The sequence below is a fragment of the Hibiscus syriacus genome, unplaced genomic scaffold (assembly GCF_006381635.1).
Source record: "Hibiscus syriacus cultivar Baekdansim isolate YM2019G1 unplaced genomic scaffold, ASM638163v2 tig00111022_pilon, whole genome shotgun sequence".
Classification (NCBI taxonomy): domain Eukaryota; kingdom Viridiplantae; phylum Streptophyta; class Magnoliopsida; order Malvales; family Malvaceae; genus Hibiscus; species Hibiscus syriacus.
The window spans coordinates 670848-689986 of NW_024062956.1; the positions used below are offsets into that span (position 1 = coordinate 670848).

A 19139-nucleotide genomic window follows, 5' to 3' on the forward strand; every position below is an offset into this window, starting at 1 on the left:
TCCATTTTCTCCTATATAATCATCACTCTCCGTTTTCATCTGTGGCTCTGCATTTCTCAGGTGTTCTAGGTTTTTGCCTGTATCACTTATTACTTCTTATTACTTCTGCACTAATTTCCCCTTTCCTCTATTGTTTAGAGAACAGTTTTTGTTATCCAATTACTTGCGTAGTTATTTTTCTTTGTTATGTATCGTTTTTGCTTACTTTGTTTCACATGTTGATGTATATTTAGTTTTGCTATGATTTTCCGGTTTTCGAGTTTAAGGTAGAGTTAAATTTAAGCTTGTAGTTTAAGTTTCTCTTCTGGTTTAGCTAGTTTTTATGGTTTTCAGCTTGATTTTGTTATGTTATGTCGCTTGCCTGTTTTTAGAACTGTGTGTTGATGTTTCTAATAGCCTTTGTTGTTCTTTTTCTTATCTGGGATTCTTATTCGGTGCAATTATTCACAAGATTAATCATGTATTTCCTCTAATCCTAGGGCTTAGGTGCTAATATCCTTTGTTTTTATTTTTCTGATCTGGGATTCTTATTCAGTGCAATCATTCAATGGATTAATTCTGTATTTGTTTAACGGCTAGGGCTTAGGTTCAAATTTTTAAATCTTGCAACCTGATTTTCTTCATGCTTTCGTGCTTTCTCAAATCAGTACGTTTGGAAATGCTAGCATGATTGGTATAAAGCTGAAATAGGCCAAAAGAAATATTTTCCTGGTATCTTTGATACCTGCTATGCTTTCTATTTACTTCTTCCCAAACTTGATATGTACCATGTATGAGAAAATCAATTCGATGTGTTGCATTTTTTTTTTGCAAAATGCCAAAATCCTGATTTGTCCACTTATATCTTAAAACTTTGAATTGAAATGAAATAAATAATGTGTAAATGAAGGCAGGTCAGTTTGGAAATGCTTTAATGATGAAGTAGGTTTAGGTGTCATTTTTTGTTCCTGTCATGTGGTGCAATTTAATGTGAGCTAACATTCTTTTTATTGTGCTGTTCTAACTGCTTGTCGTTTGATCAGATTGTTGGTTATGCCAGCTTGAATTGTAGATCTGGTGAACAAAGATGGCAAAGAAGAAGAATCCCCTAGTTTTTATGGACGTGTCAATAGATGGTGATCCTGTTGAAAGAATGGTTTTTGAGGTATTGTTTTGAGCGAGATAAGAAATCCAACCACCTTTAATAATTTTTTGTTTTATTCTTTCCCTGTGTATTTTGTTTTGAATTACTAAACATAGTTTTGTTTTTGGAGATCATTTTTCCCTTATATTTATTTGTTTCTTTCATTCTTCAGCTCTTTTCTGATATTGCTCCCAAGACTACAGAAAATTTCCGTGCCCTTTGTACAGGTGGTTATAAATGTGTTCCGATATTCTAATTTCCTACAGTTATGATATTTCTTATGCAACTCATTTTTGCATTTGATTTCACGTTGGAAAAAAATATTGTATTAAGAATAAATCTTCATCTTGACCCTTGAGTTTTGTTGTTTATGATTTTTTTTATTCAATTTGAAGCAGGAATTGCTGGTTTGGGGCAAGATAATTTCTGGGTTATAATTGTTTACCATATAGATGCATACATGCAAATATTGATGCATGTATATTTATATGTTTGTATTTTTCTGAGATTTTCAAGATATCTTGATCTACAGGAGAAAAGGGAATTGGTCCTAAAACTGGAAAACCGCTGCACTACAAGGGTTCCTTTTTCCATCGTGTCATTAAAGGTTCCTTGGCCCAGGTTTGTTGTTTTGTCTTACTTCAAATTGGGATTTTTCTCTTGCTGTTTTCTTGTTGAACATCTCTTAGAAGTGGTATATTGTTTGGTCTGTTACTATTGTTTATTCTGTAGGAAACAGGGCTGATGGTCACGACTGCTTTTCTTGTGATGTAGTGTTTAAGGTTGTATTTACCAAGTTGTGAATCCTCAGAATTTTACAAAACATCACCGTGTCCAACCTAGTTTTTTGCACATAAATGCCTTTCTTTTTTCATACCTGTGGACTGAAGTGTTTTGTTTTTGTGCAGGGTGGTGATTTTGTAAGAAGGGATGGTATGTTGTATTCCTTACAGAACTTCTATTTTTATTATTTTTGCGTCTGTTAATTGTTACTTGAGATAAGATCACTTTGAGAGAGCAGTCTATGTAGCTGCTGGTTGAAGTCGCTCTTGAAAACCACATTTGATATTTTATTTGTTTTCTTTTTTCAGGAACTAGTGGGGAAAGCATATATGATGGGAAGTTTCCAGGTGAATTATCTCTTCCCAACCTTTTGTAGTTACAATCATAGTTTAGGAAATGAATAGAGAAGAGGTGTAAGATTTTCCTTTTGTTTAATATTTTAAAAATTAAATCATTTTGTTATGCACATGCTTTTTCTGTTCGTAATTACTCTTTGTTCATGAAATAATATTCTAATTAGAATATAATCGTTTACATGATGGAAGTGCTCTTACATGCTAATATACGCAGTATTGTACTCTCCATAAGTGGTCAAAATTTCTAATTTGATTTTCAATTTATAATTGTTCTCTAATATATGTGTTTAATGTTTGTTCTTATATTCTCTTTGGAACCGGTCAAAGTTTCAAATCTCTATTTTCAATTTTTTGTTTCTTGCTATATAGTATTGAATTTATCAATTTGCTTTCGGAGCTAATTTGAGGTTTGGTATTAGGGTTATTTGTACCAGGATGAACACTGTATTAAGGTATTTCCTTGGCTTTAAATTTGGGCATAATTGCCTCTTGAAATGTTTTCTGAGAGAGCATATACATTCTCATAATCTTTGCTAAAGTTTATTTTGCATAAGATTGTATAGGTGCTTTTCATCACTCTTGATGTGAGCTTATCTTCTTCTGAAAAGCTTTTTTTTTGACAAGTAATACGCATTTTCCAAATTGCTGTTCAAGTTTTATTTTGCACCATCAATGTTTGTTTTATAGCATTTTTTCTTAATGATCTGTAGATCCTTGAGAAGCAGTTGGTGCTAACATAATGACATGTTGGCTAAATGATTTAAGAACTGCATTATAACTACATTTTATGATATTCGACAAACTATCTAGTGACAGCATTGAAAGAAAGAATATTTACTGTTGGAAATCCATTGATATTACCGATTCCATGCTTACGGTTATTCATCTAGAGTGTGACTGTAGGTTACTATTCTTTTCACTGATAATTGATTAGTAACAAGGGGTAATGTAAACTCTTGTTCAGATGAATCACCTAGGCTGAAGCATGATGGACCTGGTCTTTTATCCATGGCAACTGCTGATCGTGACACTGTTGGTTCACAATTTGTTGTCACCTTCAAGGCTAAACATGACCTTGACAGGTAGTTTCTTATCTTCTTTAAGCATATGTTTTCGGTTCCTCACCTTTCTAATATAAGCTTGCACAGTTAAATGTGATTCCATCTTGGATCCTGAGTTTTTGTCCTTGTGGCATGTTGCAGAAAGTATGTTGTTTTTGGACAGCTTGTGCAAGGAATTGAAGTGCTGAAGAAAATTGAAAATGTGGGTGATGAGGAAGGAATACCGACTGTGACAGTGAAAATTATTAATTGTGGTGAATTCAGTGAAGGTAAAGGCTATTATGACTTTATTGGTTGGTTATATTTCTTAATATAGAATATAATTATCTAATCTTTTGTAGACCTGCCAAATTTGCACTTTTATGATGCTGCATGTGGCTTGACCTTCATTCCTTTTTAATTTTGCCTTTCAACTTTTTTTATTTTATCTGCAGACAAGAGGAAAAATAAGTTGAGAATGGGAAAAGATGCTTCTTCTGGTGCTAACAGTTATGAAGCGCGTAGGAAGTGGAAAAATAAGAAATCAAGAGAGAAAAGGAAGAAGAGGAGACACTATTCATCTGATTTGGAGAGCTCTTCAGATTCAGAGACAGAATCATCCGAGTCTGATAGTGATTCTGATTCATATCTCTCATCATCCTCGGATATTAGTTCAAGTGATGATGGGCTCAAGAAGAGGAAGAGATATTCCAAACGAGAAAAACATAGGCGAGGGAAAAGAAGAGATAGACGACGTGACAAAAAGAGAAAACGAAGTGATAAGAGATCAAAGCATAAATTAAGGTTCTTTGCTTATTCTCTTTTTCTTCATAGCAGTGTCTTCTTTTCTGGCAAATTATACCCTTTTAATTCACCTGATTCCTGAGCATGTTTTGTTGATTTTTGTATTTGATCAGCTGTGTATGAAGAGACTCAAATATTTTGGAGATGTAATGGAAATTTTTTTCACCTGTTACTTTTCGTTGGCCTTCTGTGGCATGTGTTAGGAGACTTTCTTTTTCCTTTTTTGATATTTTTTTTATTTGAGTTGCGTATGTAAATTAATAAAATGCATGATTGTAAATATGATGCAAAATTTATTTGTGTATTCCTATACTAGTTTTGAAATTTAGTTGTCACTTGTTTCTTTGTTGAAGTAGGTGCATGCATGTTTTCTCATATGCTTGGTGATTTATTGACAAATTGTCATGGTTTTTGCCCCCTGTAATTAATTTTGCAAATGTATCTTGTGGTATTTTCTGAAACCTTTTGCAATCCATGTATGAAAAAATGATTAAAATGCTTCAAGGTCATGGATAAGCTGATTAGTTATTAAGCATCTTATAGAACTTAAAATTATTGCATCTTTCTTGGTTTCAGGGCTTCTGATAGCCTTACAGATGAGGACAGCAAAACTAGCAGCGAAAGCAGCACTGACAATGATGTTCAAGGAAAACCACAGAAGCATAAAGAGCCTTCTCAGAAAAGTGGTAAGAGTTGAAGTTCTTGACATGGTCATGAATACGTTGTACCTGTCGTTCTAAATTATTCCTTCCCTTTTTCCCTTGATGTTGCTATTAATTCATATGCAAATTACATGCCCTTCATTCTACATTATTCTGCCTCACCAATCTCCCTGTTATGCTATCATATTAGAGTTGTGGAATCTGGATATTGTTGTTTTCTGCTTCCAATTTTTTTTGCTTTGTTTACTAAAGCCTTCTGATCTGGATAGTTCTCTTTGTTTTTAAAGTTTTTGATTTTTACTACACTATTAATAAGGTTGACTATGTTTTGCAGTTCGGAGCCAATCCCCTTCGGCTACAGAGAAAGCAATTCCTCACGGAAAGATAAAAGAGGCTGATTTTCTTGTGAAGGAACGTGAAGCTCCTAAGGTGAATGGAGAGCGAAAGAGCAATGGCATTGAAGAAGAAGCTAAATCTGAAAGCAGTGCACAGAGACAACCTGACGTGGTAGATGATCGCCCAAGCAAATCTAGGTCTACTTTCCCTTCTCCTTCAGTTATACTTTATACTGACTGGTTGTTCCCAATCTGGTATTTTATATAAAGTTGATGAGCAGGAGCAGAGGCAGAAGTCCTAGAAGGTCCATGAGTAAGAGTACGAGTCCCAGGAGTCAAAGCCGGAGCCCAAGTTGTAGCCCGAGGCGGACTGTGAGCAGGAGTCCAGGTGTGAGTAGGAATCCCGCACGTTTTCCAGAAAGAAGTGTAAGTAGGACTCCTGTTAGAAGCGTAAGCAAAAGTCCATTGAGGGCTAGAAAGAACAGAAGCAGTAGGAGCCCAGTTAGAGGAAATTCTCGAAAAAGCATTAGTAAAAGCCCTGTAAGGTCTCGTTCTCGAAGAAGCTCAAGTAGGAGCCCACCTAGGTCAACAAGAAAATCAATTAGTAGAAGCCCTGTTAGACTTCCAAAAAGAAGCATTAGCAGAAGTCCCATAAGATCTAGGAGAAGCATTAGCAGAAGCCCCGTAAGATCTAGGAGAAGCATTAGCAGAAGCCCGAGAAGCATAAGTAGGTGCACTGCTAGGGCTCCTCCTAAGAGAAGTATCAGCAGAAGTCCATTAAGGGAACCAAGAAGGAATTACCGTCGTAGTTATTCAAGGAGCCCATCCCCTGTTAGACGGGTAATGTCACCACCTGATCAAGGTAGAAGTATATCAAGAAGTGCTTCCCCTGATGCATCACCTAAGCGTATTAGAAGGGGCCGGGGTTTCAGTGAGCGGTACTCCTATGCACGAAGATACAGAACCCCTTCTCCGGATCATTCTCCTGTTAGGTCTCATCGTTATGAAGGCAGGATTGATCGTGAGAGGTACACATCCCATCAGGTTCTTTTTAAGTTATCCGACCCTCATTTTTTCTTGGTAAACCTTTGTAGTTTAACAATATGTCGTTTATCTAATTGCCAATTCTAGGTATTCAAGCTACAGGAGGTATTCACCCAGGCGTTATAGAAGCCCACCAAGAGGACGAACTCCTCCAAGGTCTGATATGCTGTATACCAAGTATCTCTTCTATCTTCCTAAACGTTTTTCATTGAGTGGTTTGATTACTTGATTCCTAATAAAAATATGTTTTTCAGGTATAGAGGCAGAAGAAGCCGGACAAGGAGTCCATCTGTATCCCCTAACCCAAGGCATCGAAATCGTCGATATGCTCATAGCCGCGGCCGTAGCCCAAGTCGAAGTCGGACCCCTATTCGCAGACGTACACCAGTTGATTCTCCAAAAGCTGGAAGGCGAAGGTCAACTTCTCAGAGCAGGAGCCGATCAAGATCAAGGTCCTCATTGAAGTCTCCGTCTCCAAAGCAGGCGAACAAAGCTAAGTCAAGGTCATCTTCTGGAAGTCCTGATGGTAGAAAGGGCCTGGTTTCATACGATGATGGTTCACCTAGCTCAGGAAGATGAATTTGGGTGAAATTTTGGGGAAGATTTTGGTGTCAAGTGTCTGATGAGCCCCATCTTGTATTTGATGCACTGGACTTGCAGCCAGCTTTAGGTACTTGTTGTCTCTCTGTGTTGTTTGTCAGGGGTTGTGGTTAGTAATTACATTACCTAATCCTATTTTAAGTATTTTGGTTGAGGTTGCAGCATTATTATGCTCTTAGATTCTACATTTTTAATTAAAACATTTGAAGAAAATTTAGTTATAATTGATGAGCTTCGGAATGAATCTTGCCTGGAAATATAATCAATATATCTTCGTTAACAGCAGCTTATATTATCTAAATATTTGTCCGGATTTGCGTTTTCAATCATTGTAAATAGAGGAGAGGATATTTTTCTTCCTAAAAGATGTGGATTCAAGTAGTTGTATCAATATAATAAAAAATATATTATAATTATTTTAAATTATTCAAAATTGAAAAAAAAAATCTTTTGATGACCTTACACTTTATCTAAATATAATTAATTATATTTTATCAATTTCAAATAATATTTCAAAACATCATGTCAAGGGTTTGATCAATGGTTCTATGTAGAGCACTTTCAGATGCTATATTGATATCTTATCTTAGAATTTTATTATGTTATACATATTTGCTCGTAATATTGTGGAGTACATATTTGTATAGCGTTTGAGACAAAAATTTATAAATTGAAATAAAAACTTATTAAGTATTTAAATAAAATATTTGCTAATAATATTATTGTCTAATATTAAAATATATAAGTGTTAGGATAAATTATTCATTTGATTATCCAATTATTATCATCTTTTTAATTTTGATCACTGGATTATTTAAAAAAAATTGATTACTAACATCATATATATATATATATATATATATAAAATAGAATCATGTTACACAATGTAAAACTCTTTTAGTAAAACTATTTTAGTTTTATACAGATTTAGGACCATTGGATGAGTGAAATAAATGATTGAGATTAACGGTAGAAAATGAGAATATATTTATTGGAAAAAATAATAATGAGTCAATTTTAATAATTTATTTTCACTTATCCAACAATCTTAAATCTATATAAATTAAAGAGTTTTATCATGTGTAAGTAGATTCTAACCTTATATATATATATATATATATATATATATATATATATATATATATATATATATATATATATAGAGAGAGAGAGAGAGAGAGAGAGAGAGAGGAGCTGTCATATTCTACAACAATAGATTTTATTGAAATGAACATAGTTTGTTAGTGTATTTTAAGTTTTCAGCAATGCCGTAACTCATAACCAACACGGAATCCAAATGGACAAATGTAAACACCAGAATCCTATCCCAATACATTTCTTTTAAATAATAATAATAATAAAAAAAAAGAGATTGCAATCATTGGATTCAATAGTTTGTTGAAATTCTGTATTAATCGGATGGACCGGCAATTTTGATGTGATAGTGGCATGAACTGCAAACTTCTTTCAGTCTCGGGAATTTCTTGCTTTAGCTTTTATTGAACTTGTTTGAAAAATCCCTCATTATAACGTATGCAAACAGATACCGATCTAATATTTTATATTAAGAGAAATGAAATTTTAGAATTTTAGGAGTAGATAAATTTATTGAATTTTAAAATAGACAAAATTGATTATCAATAAAAGATATAATTTTTTAAAAATAATAATTTTAAATTTTTAGAGAGGTCGATCGTTTATAATTGTCCCTTTCGATCCATTATATGAAGTTATGATGCAATACTAAAAGATGTAAGAAAATACGAGGCTATCTTCTTCTTACGTGGGGCTTTGAATCTGAACTATTAGATATGTCACTTTGGATACATGTAATTGTCTTGTTGGTCGGCGATCCTATACCAAAGAAAATGTTAGGGTTCCTAGACAATATTATCTTATTAATTTTGAAAATCATCTTAATATAAAAGGATATTATGTAATAATTTTCCCCCAAAAATACACTTTCATTAAACTTGAATATTTTTTTCACGGATTTCTCTTAAAAAAATCATTGTCTTGCTTTTATAAAAATAATATTCTTATTAATTTTGAAAATCATTTGAATAAAATAGTATTATTTCGTACAAACAATAATCGGAAATGCACATCCATTAAATTTAAAGACTTTTCCACGAATTTCTCTTACAAAAGATGATTGTCTCGATTTATTGGTGTAAAATATTTAGAATATATAAATATACTTAATACATAAAAATATACATATAATATATATTTATAAATATCAATACTACATATAATATTTAAAGCTATACATATATATATATATATATATATAAACTTATATTAAAGCTATAATATATAAATACAAATACAATATATTAAGAATATAAATGCATAGGATAATATTATACTAATTTGGACTAAAATAAAAATATGATAACTTTTAAATGAATATGCAAGGATCTAAATGAATAAATAGCAGAAAATGAGGCCAAAATAACAAAAAGAAAAACAGAAACAATCACGCAAAGAATAATTTAATTAGGCAACATACACACATGACCAAAATGCAATAAACATCAACATACAAGCCCAAATTCGAATAACACAAAATAAGTAAATACAGCTTCAACAAGACTAACATGCAAGGATATCAAACTTTCTTTATGTATTTGTTATGATTATGAAATTAGATTTTATACATATGCTAGTTGATTTTTATTTTATTTTTATTTTTAAAATTTTAGGAATAATTGAAGGTTTTATTATTTGATAAATGAGATTAAGTGAATTATTTTAAAATACAATCTAATTAAACAGTTCTATTAACTTATCAAGTTTGCCTATATTAATTATTAATATAATATTTCTTCAAATGTGAATTTGATTTCATAATCATGTTCTTTTCATCTCATAGTTAGATAATATAAAATATTTGAGAACAATACAAAAAATACTTAAAAGCATAATATAAAGGAAATAATACGAATGTAATATAAATATGTGATATAAAATAATACTCAGTTATAACATGTAAAAAAAAGAATAATTCTTAGGTGAATTTTAACCTTATATATATATATATATTTAATGTTGACAAACCTCAATTAACATTACAACCACATGCATCAAATTATTTACAAATTATAGGCAGAGCCCTCTAGCTAGGGCTCTGACTTTATAAAAAATAGAATAAACAACACGTCTAATGCATAAATTATTATTTTTCTCATTTTGATATCTAAAATTTATTCTTTTTAAATCATATCTAGATGTTAGTTTAGGTTTCATTTTGGTACCCCGTTATTAAAAACTTAACGGTGATGTTAACGTGTCATCATAAGATAATGTCATGTCTTCATTGAAAAATAAAAATAATACCACGTTGCAATTCTGTTAATTTTTTTACGGTGGGGTACCAAATTAAAACCTAAACTAAAAGTTATGTATGATTTGAAAAAAGTAAAGTTTAGGTGCCTAAATAAAACCAAAGTAATAATTTAGGTACTAAAGATATATTTTACCCTAAAAACAACGTACCATTGACTTTATTTAATTATTATTTTTTATAAATTATAAATCTAATGCTAATACTACTTAGGGAAGACGGGAAGGGTACACTAGTGAAAGGAAGGAAAATGCTTCTAATGAGTCTAAAACTTATGATCCAAAAGAATATGAGAGCTTAACCAATCGATTAAATAAAAATAAAATAAAATTTTTAACCTTTCTATACTTAACAAAGTTAGGTGGATAATTATATATATATATATTTGTATGAATTAAAATATGAAAACTTGTCCAATAGTATCACATGTGCCATGACATCAAGTCAATCATTTCCCAATATGTTTCAATGTAATTTAATTACACATAACAACTTGTATTTCATTTATTATATAATTCACGATTATCGTGTGTCTTTAGATTCCGACTGATGTGCTTAAATTTTCAAAACAACTTAATTACTATTTCAATGCCTTTCCACGGTTTTACATCCACTAGATTAGTTAATTTTAATCAAGTCAATATATATAGCAGATAAACGTACTCAAATTATGAATATACACGTTTAGTCGGTTAATCAATCTGCTCATTTTTATATTTTCGTATTTTTTAAGTCACGGGTTTTAGACCAAATATGAGTATTTCCCTTCCTTCCATAAAATCTCCTTTTTCTCTCCCTTCCATAAAATCTCTTTTTTCTCCCCTTCCAAGTAAGATTAGAATTAAATTTATAATAACATACTTAAATTATCACCTAAATTTTATAGTATTATTAAATTATTAAGTGATCTCAGTAATTATAGGAATTGATGATATATTTGATCATTTAATACGTCACAAAATGAGATAAAAATTTGTTGCCATGCATGGATACGAACCCAAGCACAACTATTGACATTTTAAATTTTAACTATGACAAGAATTATAATATTAATTTAATACATTTTAATATAATATTAATTATTATATTTTAATCAGAACAACTTGGTTTGATCTACCTTAGGGGTGAGTTCAAATAACATTAATCGATATATTTTAAAGAAATATTTACAAAAAAATTTAAATTTTTAGTTGTCTCTTCAATAATTTATTGATCAAGTAGTTAAAAGTTCTTCATTGACATTTTCTATCTATCCTAGGTTGTAGGTTTAATACCCGTCAGGAACAAAATTTGTCTTCTCTCCCCTCTAGGTAGAAATTGTTTAAAAAAAATAAAAAATCATTGATGCTATGAAAGACCTTTTGAGAGAAAATTTTAGGTATATTAACGATACAAGAAATATACATATATACATTACAAGCATCGAAACTTATTAAGTGTCTTTAGTGGTAAAAAGAAGTATTGATTTCTACAGTAATTTTGTATTTGAAGTACCGTTATCTTTACAGAATGTGTATGCATTGTTAATTTAATAAGTATCTCAAGTGAATTAGTATCTTATTAACCCATGACATCAATTTAATTAAAAAAATTAAATAATATTGGGTGAAACATTGGAATTAACTACTAAAATGAAAGATAAATTTATTTTTTAGAAGACTTTTACGTACGGTTTATATGGTGGAATTAGCAGGGAAAAATAATGTTAAGCCGACTGCTTTGCGTTGGCCTTCACATCATTAGCCCATGCAAAGACAAAACGTGGGAGATTAAATAGTTGAAAATATTATTTTACTTTTGAAATTTTAATAGCAAAATTGCCAAAATGTCAATATATAGTCAATTATATAGTTCATAGTTTTAGTTCATTGATTTTGAAACAATAATTTTTTTAGATTGGATCATACTTGTTACAACACTTATGGTACAAACAACTAATTGAACAATTTGTCAAATGATGAACTTAACTAGGGCATAAATGAGTCGAGTTGAGTTCGAGTTGTGTTGAGCTCGACTCGACTCGAAAAGTGTAAAATTGAGCTCGATTCGAAAGCTCGCAAGCTTAAAATTGTCAAGCTCAACTTGAAATCAAAAATTGAAGCTCGACTCGAACTAAAAATATTCTCAGACTTAACTCAATTGAAGCTTAAACCCGAGCTTAAACCTAAACCTTAAGAATATGAAAGTATTATGTTATATATATATATATATATATATTTAAAAAAGAACATATAAATGTTAATATTAATAATAATTTAATTTTAAAAATTAAAAATTTAATATATTATTTTTCCCAATTACTCGCAAGCTTTTTGAGTTGGGTACTAAGTAACTTGCTTCGGCTCGTTTATAAGCCTATCCGAGAACATGAGTTATGATTCTTTATTTCTACCCACAATTTTTCTTAAAACAAGAAGGGGAAATTTTAATTTAAATCATATCTCTACCGCAAACATTTGATCCATCAAATTTGACAAAAATTACCATTTGTACATACCCCTTTCTTGGACAACACACAATTATCATCAGTGCACAAAGAACAAGGTTTATTCTATACATGTACACTTACTAAAGTGATTACTTTTGTTTTTATAATAAATATAAAAATTACTAATTCGTCTAATGTGTTGTGTGATAGGGAATTTTTGATTTAGTTAATTAATAATAAGGGCAAAATACTTTCGTTTTAGTCACTGATATTAACAACAATTGATGGTAGTGACGGAAATGAAAACATTCCTTAAATTCATTGATTCCAATAAAATAATTTGATTTCAATAACCAAAGTATAAGCATTCTAAAAGTTCAATGACCATTAGCGTAGCTTACTCTTAGATTAAACTTAAAACATTCATAGCGTACTATAATCTAGCTTCTAGGAATGATGACCCAATCGATAAATTGGGTTAATATTGACTTATTGATGAACAAGTTGCAATTTTAATTGAATTTGTATCCTAAATTGATTGAATTTAAAAATGCCAACGTAAAAACAAAAGTCCTCTTCAGTGACCTCATCTCAGTTCTGTTAAACATATACAAATTGCGACATTTAGTTCGTTTAATAGTATGAAAGTTCTTTAATTATTTTTCGGTAAATATTAAATTCTTTTAGAGAAAATAGCCTTAGTGACAAAAAATCTCAGATAATATATGATTTTGACCAATTTTTTTGGATTTACGAAAATGACCAACAAAATCGCAATGTGATCTCTAATTCGCATTGCGATCTCCACTATCGCAAATTCGCGTTGCATTTCGCGTTGCGATAGTTGAAAATCGCGTTGCGATTTTCCATTTCGTGTTGCGGTAGTTGAAAATCGCGTTGCGATAGTTGAAAATCGCGTTGCGATTTTCCATTTCGCGTTGCGATGTTGTTGCGATAGTCTACAGTTGTCGTTGCGATTTTCCAAATTCGTTGTGATAGTTAAAAAAAAAGATTTTGTTTGACCACGACCACGACCACGACCACGACGACGAGACGAGACGAGACGAGACGGACGGCGGCGGCGGCGGCGCGCGAGAGTCCCCCTTGTTCTCTATCACCCAACAAGGAAGTGGGAAAGCCAAGCCTTAAATACCATTCTCAATAGTGTTTCTAATACTATGTGGGATTGAGCATTACCAACACTTGTTTCCAATACAATGTGATTATTCAGGAAACAATTAACAATCATGCACCTTAAAACAACTGAATCAGCAACCAATTGCATTAGTATTATACGATTAAATATGTCATAATTAAAAGTCAATCTACAATCAATCGCAATTATTGCAATTTTAAGCAAAACATTCAAAAATAATATCACTATTTAAGGCTCAATCCCACATAGTATTGGGAACAAGTGTTGGTAATGCTCAAATCCCACATAGTATTGGAAACACTATTGAGAATGGTATTTAAGGCTTGGCTTTCCCACTTCCTTGTTGAGTGATAGAGAACAAGGAGGACTCTCGCGCGCCGCCGCCGTCTCGTCTCGTCTCGGGGTCGTGGTCGTGGTCGTGGTCGTGGTCGTGGTCGTGGTCGTGGTCGTGGTCGTGGTCGTGGTCGTGGTCGTGGTAATACGTGTCTTCGACACGTCCGCGCGGATACTATCTTTTTAGAGAAAATTCTTAAGAAACAAAATCTTTTTTTTTAACTATCGCAATGAATTTGGAAAATCGCAACGACAACTGTAGACTATCGCAACGAATTTAGAAAATCGCAACGACATTGTAGAAAATCGCAACGCGAAATGGAAAATAGCAACGCGATTTTCAACTATCGCAACGCGAAATGGAAAATCGTAACGCGATTTTCAACTATCGCAACGCGAAATGAAAAATCGCAACGCGAAATGCAACGCGAATTTGCAATAGTGGAGATCGCAATGCGAATTAAAGATCGCATTGCGATTTTGTTGGTCATTTTCGCAAATCCAAAAAAAATTGGTCAAAATCGTATATTATCTGGGATTTTTGGTCACTGAGGTTATTTTCTCATTCTTTTAACTAAGTTCATAGCCTTTGGCTGTATAAATTGCACCCTAATTAAATTTTAGGTGTAAAGTTAGATAATCTTTTATTGTTTTCGTTCAATTTCTTTGACCATTTTTTGGGTAAAGTACAATTATTATTAATCTTTAAATTATAACATACATTTATTAAGATTTGTTAAGAACAACCTATTTTTTGTTATTCGATAAGATAATTTAAGATGATCAATCTATTGAGTAAGCATATTTGACCGGTTAGCTAAGTTGTTCATCTTTATTCTCTCATATTTCTTTAGGTTATGGTTTCTAGACTTACTAGAAACACTCTTTCCTTTCCCTAGAGTCCCTCTTCCCCTCCCTTCTAGGTAGGATTAGAATTATATTTCTTAAACAATGTCAAAAGTTTGGATATTTATCGTTATTAATAAATAAAACTGCAAGAATTTTCTTATTATAAAAGTACTATGCAGTACTCAAATATGGATTGACGATAAAAGAGTTCAATATTAAGCGGTTATACAAAATAAATATCTTTAATTACAATCAAATTAAATTCTACTATGTTATATTATAGTTCAAGTATATATACCAATAAGTGTTGAGTAGAATGTTAATGTCCATTGAACTCCCAAGGAGAGAACCCTTGTTTGAACCTTGAAAACTATACTTATGAAAGAGAGAATCATGAATCTCGAAATTGGCTTTTGAAAGAATTTATGAAAACTTAAGAAAATAAAATTTTCACAGAATTTTATTTTTATTTTTTGGAAAAATAATTTTTTTATAATTTTTTTAAAAAAATCTTAAAATGTCATATATCAACACCAGAGTGTGCCGCATGACAGATAACTTAAAATCACTAAGAATTCATAGTAAGAATTGATCAATAAACTTAATTGATGTGTTTCCATAGTTCGATGGCTTAATTTAATTTTTCATTACAAATGCTTAATTTGGTACAAAAGATTTCAAGAGTTAAATTGATTTTGTCTTTAAAAATTTAAGGGTTTTCTGTAATTTTGAATAATTTTAAAATTTAAATTTATATAACTATATTTTATAATTTTATTATTAAACATGACATGTAGAATTAAAATGTAATTACATTTAAATAAATCTAAATAATTTAAATTTAATAATATAATTAAAATAATAATTACATTTTTATAAACTTACATTTGGAAAGTCTAAATCAACTTAAAAAATATAGTATGAGTCAATTTTACTCTATGATATCATACAAATAGTTTTTACTAAACGAATTGATTTAAGTGATAATCAAGTTGATATAATTTAAGCATGTTTTAAGTTTAGAACCTTATGTGTGTAAAAAAAATTCTATTGGAAAACTTATACATAAACGTTTAAAATCAAGTGTACCACAAAGGTCTATTCAAATTTATCAGAATAAAATCTTAAAATATCGGGAGGGGATTGAGGAATCAAATAATATCATACAAATAGTTTCTGGCATTTGAACAGAAAGAAGACAGGTGAGTGATCATCTGGGGTCTGCATTATTTGATAAGATATGACTCATGGCTCCATTATTTATTTCTATTTTCTCTCTCCCTTGCCCCCACGCGGGGCATTTATGTTGTGTGACGCTTAAAAAACTGTTAAAAAATAATATGATCGATAAAAGAAGTAATTGATTAAAATTTAGATCGATTATGTTATATCATTTAACTGAAAATATTATCAAGCACAATAACATATTAGGTAGCGCTTATATAATAAAATAGGCATTTAACCAGAAATATTATCAAGTACAATAACATATTAGGTAGCGCTTATATAATGTAATATGTAGCGTTTATATTGACCTATTATCTCATAAAACCGGTAAATTTCAACCGGTTACATTGTAAATTGACCTTTTACATTATAATTATCGGTTTCAATGTTTTTAGGATCGATACAATTTTAAATGTATCGGCACATATTTAAAGATTGTCGATACATAATGTAGACATATTTGTTAATTAACCGGTATAATTTTACCGGTTACATTGTAACATGTTAATAATTATCGATTTCATTGTATTGGGATCGATACTTTTTATAAATGTATTGACAGTTTATGGGTATACCTCGTCTGGACAAGTGTATCGACACAAATTTAAAAAATGTCGATACTTTATGTTGAAATATTTTCTCATATTTTTAGTTGTTATATTGTTATCAATCGATACATTTTTATAAAGTGTCGACACTTTTTAGGCGCTATAACTTATTCTCTTTTAAATTCAGAACGTGTCGATACTTATATTAAATTATCGACACTTTCAACATATCCGGTAGCATTTTACCGGTTTTGTTATTTTGAGATCGATTTTGTCATATTTTTACCTGTTATATTGTTATGGATTAATACATTTTTTTAAAGTATCGACAATTTATAGGCGCTATAACTTCTTCTCTTTTAAATTCCAAACGTTTCGATACTTATATTAAAGTATCGACACTTTCAACATATCCGGTAGTTATTTATCTCTTTTGTCATTTTGAGATCGGTTTTGTCATATTTTTAGCTGTTATATTTTATAGATCGATACATTTTCATAAAATGTCGACACTTTTTAGGCGCTATAACTTCTTCTCTTTTAAATTCAGAAAGTGTCGATACTTATATTAAATTATCGACACTTTCAACATATTCGGTAGCGTTTTACCGGTTTTGTCATTTTGAGACCGATTTTGTCATATTTTTACCTGTTATATTGTTATGGATCGATACATTTTTTTTGAAGTATCGACACTTTATAGGCGCTATAACTTCTTATCTTTTAAATTCCAAAAGTATCGATACTTATATTAAAGTATCGACGCTTTCAACATATCCGGTAGTTATTCACCTGTTTTGTCATTTTGAGACTGGTTTTGTCATATTTTTAGCTGTTATATTGTTATAGATCGATACATTTTCATAAAGTGTCGACACTTTTTAGGCGCTATAATTTCTTCTCTTTTAAATTCAGAAAGTGTTGATACTTATATTAAATTATCGACACTTTCAACATATCCGGTAGCGTTTTACCAGTTTTGTCATTTTGAGACTGATTTTTTCATATTTTTACCTGTAATATTGTTATGAATCGATACATTTTTTAAAGTATCGACACTTTATAGGCGCTATAACTTCTTCTATTTTAAATTCCAAAAGTGTCGATACTTATATGAAAGTATCGATAATTTCAACACATCCGGTAGTTATTTATCTGTTTTGTCATTTTGAAACCGATTTTGTCATCTTTTTAGCTGTTATATTGTTATGAATCGATACATTTTCATAAAGTGTCGACACTTTTTAGGCGCTATAACTTAATCTCTTTTAAATTCAGAAAGTGTCGATACTTCTATTAAAGTATCGACAATTTCAACATATCCGGTAGCGTTTTACCGGTTTTGTCATTTTGAGATCGGTTTTGTCATTTTTTATCTGTTATATTGTTATGGATCGATACATTTTTTTAAAGTATCCACACTTTATAGGCGCTATAACTTATTCTCTTTTAAATTCCAAAGTGTCGATACTTATATTAAAGTATCAACACTTTCAACATATCTGGTAGTTATTTACTTGTTTTGTCATTTTGAGACCGGTTTTGTCATATTATTATCTGTTATATTGTTATAGATCGATACATTTTCATAAAGTGTCGACACTTTTTAGGTGCTATAACTTCTTCTCTTTTAAATTCAGAAATTGTTGATACTTATTTTAAATTATCGACACTTTCAACATATCCGGTAGCGTTTTACCAGTTTTGTCATTTTGAGACCGATTTTGTCATATTTTTATCTGTAATATTGTTATGGATTAATACATTTTTTAAAGTATCGACACTTTATAGATGCTATAACTTCTTCTCTTTTAAATTCCAAAAGTGTCGATACTTATATTAAAGTATCGACATTTTCAACATATCCGGTAGTTATTTACCTGTTTTGTCATTTTGAGACTGGTTTTGTCATTTTTTTAGCTGTTATATTGTTATAGATCAATACAATTTCATAAAGTGTCGACACTTTTTAGGCGCTATAACTTCTTCTCTTTTAAATTCAGAAAGGAAAGTGTCGATACTTATATTAAATTATCGACACTTTCAATATATCCGGTAGAGTTTTACCGGTTTTGTCATATTTTTACCTGTAATATTGCTATGGAGAGATACATTTTTCATTTGTATCGACACAAACCGACAAGCTAAGTTTACAGATTGTCAAATTTTTTAATATTTCTTCATGATTTAGACCTACTACATTATTATTACTCAGCATTTCCAGTAGTGTTAAACCGAATTTGTTAAATATATTATAATGTATCCGGTAACGCTATATATTAACCCGTCTTTTATGAAACAATCCCCCTATGCGTCCACAAAGTCAAAGTCATCTTCCTCCAAACTTTCTTTGATCTCCATTTTTTTTATTAAAGAAAATGACTACAATAAATTCATTAAAGTCTCTTCCATCCCACTGGGTTGAATCATCCCTATTCACATCTCCTTTCCCTTCCCCCTATATATATGTATTGAACTATTTCTATTTACTTCATTTCTTCT

The 19139-nt window shown here is 30.8% G+C and overlaps 1 protein-coding gene across 3 annotated transcripts; it reads left to right on the top strand.

The window, feature by feature from the left end:
• LOC120150407 (peptidyl-prolyl cis-trans isomerase CYP95-like) lies at positions 1-6901 on the top strand. 3 transcript variants are annotated; one of them, XM_039163087.1, is made up of 14 exons: positions 1-67; positions 998-1144; positions 1296-1350; positions 1656-1744; positions 2032-2056; positions 2215-2253; positions 3227-3344; positions 3465-3592; positions 3758-4106; positions 4683-4792; positions 5103-5301; positions 5385-6131; positions 6235-6324; positions 6402-6901. In XM_039163087.1, the coding sequence occupies exons 2-14, from the start codon at positions 1067-1069 to the stop codon at positions 6724-6726; spliced, it is 2352 nt and encodes a 783-aa protein (XP_039019018.1). In that variant the 5' UTR covers positions 1-67; positions 998-1066; the 3' UTR covers positions 6727-6901. The 3 variants fall into 3 exon arrangements, with proteins under 3 accessions (XP_039019018.1, XP_039019019.1, XP_039019021.1); XM_039163088.1 differs by having other exon boundaries at positions 2-67; positions 4680-4792; positions 6235-6303; XM_039163090.1 differs by lacking the exon at positions 1-67 and having other exon boundaries at positions 1029-1144; positions 6235-6303.
• Positions 6902-19139: the final 12238 nt, after the last annotated feature.